Here is a 5,487-nt window from a genome sequence, read left to right on the forward strand (position 1 = left end):
TTGGCCACAGGTCATGCAGCTCAGCAAAGAAAACTAGGCAATAGGAAAGGATGGGGCTGCAGCTCCCTGAGCCTCTGCTCCCAGGAAGCCATGGAAACCCACCAAGAAGCTTCTGGAGATGCAGCAAGCACAGGGTTAGCTACCACATTAGTGGTTCTTTTTAATTCCCTTATCACAGCTGTGCTGTGAGATTCACTGAGTTAACTACACCACAACAATCTACAGTGTGGTCCTCATGCAAACAAGACCATCAGCTGGATGATGACTCTTTAACTGTACTTAAAAATTAATTAAAATCAATCTTGAGATCTGCAAGTCAGTGGGCACAGGAGGGGGTGGGTGGTTGCTCTGTCCCTGTGGTGCTGACACCAGGCACAGAGCTGCAAAGAGGGTTTGTGACAAAGGACTGAACCCTGGGGAAGCACTAACAGGATCCCTTGGCAGAAGGATTCCAGCTGGTCTCAGCATCCTCAGCCCTAAGCACAACAGGCTGGGGAATCATTTCACCTCTGTGTTCCCACAAACATCTAGAAAGGAACAAGGTATTTATTTTAAGTTCAAGAGCATTTAAGTCAGCTGGATGGGTTGACTTTGAGCTGACATTTTCTCAGGGCTGGTCACAAGACCCCAGCCTCCCCTTTCTCACCCAGCTTTGCTGCCCAACTCACTTTCACAGTGATTTGGTCACCTGGGTTTCATTCACTCCATCCACCACCCCCCAGCCATCAAATAAGGAAGAAAAATGGTATTGACTTTTGTTATTATTTATTACAAATTACATTTTGCAAATTACTGTCTAAAAAAATCAATAGATTTAAATAAATATACAGATTTCAGGATGCTACATATGGCAAGTGTGCAATAAGTCACTTTGAGGTGGGACATCATACACACAAGGAGATATACATAGTATTTTACAGCAGTAGTTTTATTTTAAATTACTAAGCTCACATTAAACCATGTGCAAACTCTTCTCTGGAACAAACCCTTCCAGGATTTATTTTTTTAAGAATGATTCAAACCTTCAGAAGGTCAAATATAAAAAAGTTTCTCTGCAGATTTGGGGACCAAATGATCAATCTGCTGTTTCATTTACAATACAATCAATTGGTCTCATTTTTTTTCCCCCTCCAGGGCATCAAGCAAAATCAAGGAAGTATTTTATATGTCCAATGGGACTACACTTGCAACAGCCACAGATTTTGCTCCACCACCAACTTTAAGCAGCCTTTTTTCAATGCTCACGTGTGACACTGGATTGGGCACCAAGAGGTACCCAGCAGCAGCTTCAGGAGAGCAATTATGTATCTGCACAAACCAGATGACTTCTGCAGCCATGATTTCTAATACAAATTAATCTGCCCAGGCAAACACAGGTGCATTTTTGATACAGGTCCAGAGCCTTGAGATTGTGTTTGCCTACAAGATTGGTTTCTAGGTCCTGGGCTCAGTGTTCCAGTTCTTCCTTCCCTCCCCCAGGCCAGCACCACTGCACTGCTCCAGGCCTGGGGAAGCAGCTGTGATCCTGGCATGGCTTGAAATCCAAGCCTTTCTCCTCCAGCTGTGCAGACAGTGCTGTGCTCTCTTCCTAGCAATCCTTTTCTCCACATCAACCCCACTTGGCTGCCCCTCACCTAACACACCCCTATTCCAGACATTCTCCTCACAGGGACAGGCCACCCATATCCTGGTCACTTAGTGGATAAAGTTTGACCTGGGGATCTGATCTAAGCAAAGCAGCAAAGGAAGCCTTTGTGTGCTATTTTCCCAGCATCCACCTTCTCTGCTCCCAGCCTTTCCTTTCAGGCAAAGCTGGAAGCAAGTTGGGATGCAAGGTTAAGAGCTGGAAGTACTGCACCCACTAGAGGGTATGGCCAAGGAGATGAGGCAGGTTCACAGCAGTGAACTCATCCAGATGAGCAGCTCATCTCTGCCTGGGATCCTGTGGGGCTCCCTCCCCCAGGCTATGGGGGCTGCATGCAGGGGGCTCCTGAAAAATGGCAGGGCCCCCCCTGAGCCCCCAGCCCTGCTCTGCCTGGCCTGGGAGCAGGGATCATGCTTGGACTTGGTGCAAGCCCCACTGTAAGCAAACTGTCTGTCCTCCACCTAAACAAGAGCCACTTAAGGATGGCCCTTCAGGGAATGTCTCAGCAGGGAATGCCACTGACAGCTCAGCTGGCTTTCATGCTTCTAGGAGACAGAGACCATTTTAATAAGGATTGGGAGCTGTTTTACCACGGGAGCCTCATTCATGCACACATGGCACTGTCTGACAAGTAAGAGAGAAATGTGCAAAGGTGGGCTTGGGCAGGTCCTGCTGGAGGCACTTTATCCCTGCCAAACCACCTCTGAGTTTGGCCAAGCTGGAACCACGTTCACATGGCCCCAGGGCAGAGAGTGAGGAGGCTCAGGGCTGCCAGGGCCAGCACTGCACACATCCACCTGCTCTGCAAGGAATTCAACCCCACAGGAGGGGGCTGACCCTCTGTCTAGGGCCCCAGTGCAGAGTGAAGCTAGTACTCTACCAGCAAGACCCTTCTCTGATCCAAAAAGGCACAATTCAGCTCCACAACACATCTGTGACTGTATAGAGAGACAGTGTTCCCTTTACAACAGTCTCAGGAGTACACACGCAGTGCTGGTTCGCGCAACAGGAGCACGGAGACTTCCACTTCTTCCCCTTTCCACTCATGGCCTTTCCTTCAGCTCTAACTACCGACAGCAGAGGCAGCGGCACCCACAGAGCTCCAAATTCTTCTGCTGAACTTGGTCTGCACCTGTTCCTTATCTCTTCTTCTTCCAGATGTTTTTCTTCCAAGGCAGAGCCGTTGGCTGCGCGTTCCTCCCCGAATGGTGCTGGTGCCTGCCAGGCCTCAGCCTGGACACAGCAAGGTCCCTGTCAACAGAAGAGACACCATGGTCATGCTCCACTCCATTTTCCTGCTGCTCAGCAGCAGCTTATATTTGGATACTCATCTAGTCCTTGCCAAGGTTTTTTTTTTGAGGCAGAAGATGGGGGAAGGAAGTGGGGCAGCTTCTAGCTGCAGCTGTGCTAAGCCCCAGCACAGACCTGTCCAGCCCCATGTCCCCTTCCCACCAGTGGCAGAGGCTTCAAGGAGCCTTTCAAGCAAGGCATGACCCAAGTGATGCTACCCCAGGTTGGCCATTCAGAAACTGTTCCCGTTGCCTCTGATTTAACTGCCACCAATGGACCAAACCTCCTTTGATCTGCCAATTTAACTCATTCATACCCCTGGAACCCACAGTTTCTTCCAGCAGTGAGTTCTACAGCTCACCAATGTGAGGGGAGAGAGGCTGTTTCACAAAAGCTGTTGGACAATCAATCATGGTCCTGCATGATGCCCTCCCTTCCCACCTTCTTGCACATCAGCCTTTTGCCTGCCCCGTCTCACAGGAACTTCCCACTCCAATCAAGAAGTACATTTTATTTAGTATTTCTGTAGCTCTGGAAGGACACAAGCAAGCCTGGTTCCCTCAGCTGTTAGCCTTTAATTCTACAGAGTGCAGGTATAGTCATCTCCTTACTTCCAGGGAGACAAGAGGGGGACACAAGGTCAAGTCCAAGTGGCAGCTGCAGCCTGGGGTTACAACTGCAGGTTTTTAAAGTGCTTATGAGGGAAGTTGAGAGCAGGTTTCAGTGTTGTGCTCACCTGAGAGCTCTCAGCAGGCTGTGGTGGGAAGGCCTCTGAGGAGCCTCCACTGATGCTCCAGAGCTCCCTGGCAGCTTCAGACTCTGAAGGTACCTGACGAGCAAGAGGAGATGCATGAAGCACTCACACCAGCCACAGGTATCAGGGGGAGTGATGCTCTGATGTCACCAGTGACAGACAAAGACAGTTGAAGGGTTAATTGCAGCTATTTGAGAGCTATTTATAGCTCACTTTTACTTCTATCCTTGCTTTATTCACAGTCATATTAAATCATTGGGGATTTTAAGTATGGCCTTGGTATTAAATTAATGACAGAACTCTACAGTGACTTTGCTCCCCACTTCCCCACACTGTAAGCACTCCTGCACTGCTGCCTGAAGCAAGACAGCTGAGAGCCCATGTGTGCTATACAAGAGTAGGGTACAGAATACTTTGCCTTTCCAGTCCCAGCTCTCAGCAGTCCTGGTCTCCTGCAGCCTCTCCCACCTGAGTCATGCAGAAGAGACTCAGGTGTCCCAAAGTTTCACACCCTCCGCTTGTCCCTCTCCCAGAGTGCTGCCACCTCTCCTTCCCACCTGGCAGCAGGAGGGATGGAGGTAACTGACATCATATCAGCTAGTAAAGTGACTACTCTACAACAAACACCCCAGTAACCCTTGGCCAAGGCCTCCTGAGAGGGGTTTGGAAGCCACTAGACAAGTTCCAGCTGTCTGCAAAGAGCCGTGCAGGGAGTTATTGCAGCTCCCAAGCTTTGCCTGCTTGGGCAGCCCCCACTGAGCAGCCCCCAGGGACATCCCCAAGACCCTCGACTTACCCAGGCTTGGCCTGGCAGAAGGTGGCACAGATGCTGTCCCTGGAGAGCGAGCACTGACACCTGCTGAGCGACCTCCTGCGCCGCCCGGGCGGGCTCCCCAGGCCGTAGGGAGCCGTGTGCCTGGTGGAAACAGAAGAAATCAGCTATGGAACCAACTTTTGATTGGCCAACAGGTTTATAACACAGCCCTGGGAGGCAGCCAAGCCAGCGTCAGGATAATAAAAAACTCATCTATAGGCATAAGGTGAAAAGGTCACTGATAGGTCTTTATACTCCAGCTCCTCTCCCACCTACTGTTTTCCCCACCCCACCCCTCCCAGGGAGATTGCTGTGCCAGTATGTGCTGGCTGGCAAGTGGCATTTTCTCTCCTTTCAGCAGCCCAGGCGGCCGTGCAAGGGTTGCCCATGGGCTGGCTGAGCTGGCAGCTCAGCTGTGTGCCAAAGCTCAGGAGGCTGCCCCACTGCACCAGCCCCAGGTTCCAGCAGCAGCCACTTGCTTCTCCAGAACGCAGATGCCAGGGATTTCCCTTCCCCCCCATCTCCTCCCCCCCCGGGTTTTAACACGCAGGACACAGTACAAATGAAGATGTCTCGGGGCCACAACAGGTTCTTCTGATCACAGCATGCTTCCAGAGCTGCTAGCACCTTCCCACTCCATCTCTGATCGCAATCTACTCAACTCTCCCAGAGGGTTTAGGATTGGCAGTGACTGCAACTCTTCCCTGAGCAAGCAGAGAGTTGTAACTGCACGTTAGGGAGCCCGGTTATAACCACACCTGAGCGCGTGTGTTTTGCTGCAGTGTGATGGCCACTGGTCTGAAACTGCTCGGGAAAGCTGCTGCAGCATTCCTGAGGGCAGGGCTCGGCAGCACAGGGCGCCAGTCCAGCCCAGCACGGCCTGGGTAGCAGTGCTGGGAGGTTGGTGCTCAGGGTTACAGGTCTGCAGCTGGCAGAGGAACTTTCTGCCCCGCAGCTCTGCTGTCCTGGGGCTGCTCCTGGGGC

At 51.3% G+C, this 5,487-nt stretch overlaps 1 protein-coding gene across 1 annotated transcript in view; it reads right to left on the reverse strand.

Moving 5' to 3' along the window:
• Nucleotides 1–2,784: 2,784 nt before the first annotated feature.
• The window catches only part of LOC104386544 (endothelin-2-like), a 6,869-nt gene continuing 4,166 nt past the window's right edge, over nt 2,785–5,487 (reverse strand). The window contains exons 2-4 of the mRNA XM_009995161.1: nt 4,486–4,605; nt 3,672–3,764; nt 2,785–2,896 (exon numbers count right to left, since the gene is read on the reverse strand). Coding sequence (XP_009993463.1) covers nt 2,785–2,896; nt 3,672–3,764; nt 4,486–4,605 — 325 coding nt within the window. The remainder of the gene's footprint in view (nt 2,897–3,671; nt 3,765–4,485; nt 4,606–5,487) is intronic.

Source organism: Chaetura pelagica, unplaced genomic scaffold (genome assembly GCF_000747805.2).
Source record: "Chaetura pelagica isolate M959 unplaced genomic scaffold, ChaPel_1.0 scaffold273, whole genome shotgun sequence".
Taxonomy (NCBI): Eukaryota; Metazoa; Chordata; class Aves; order Apodiformes; family Apodidae; genus Chaetura; species Chaetura pelagica.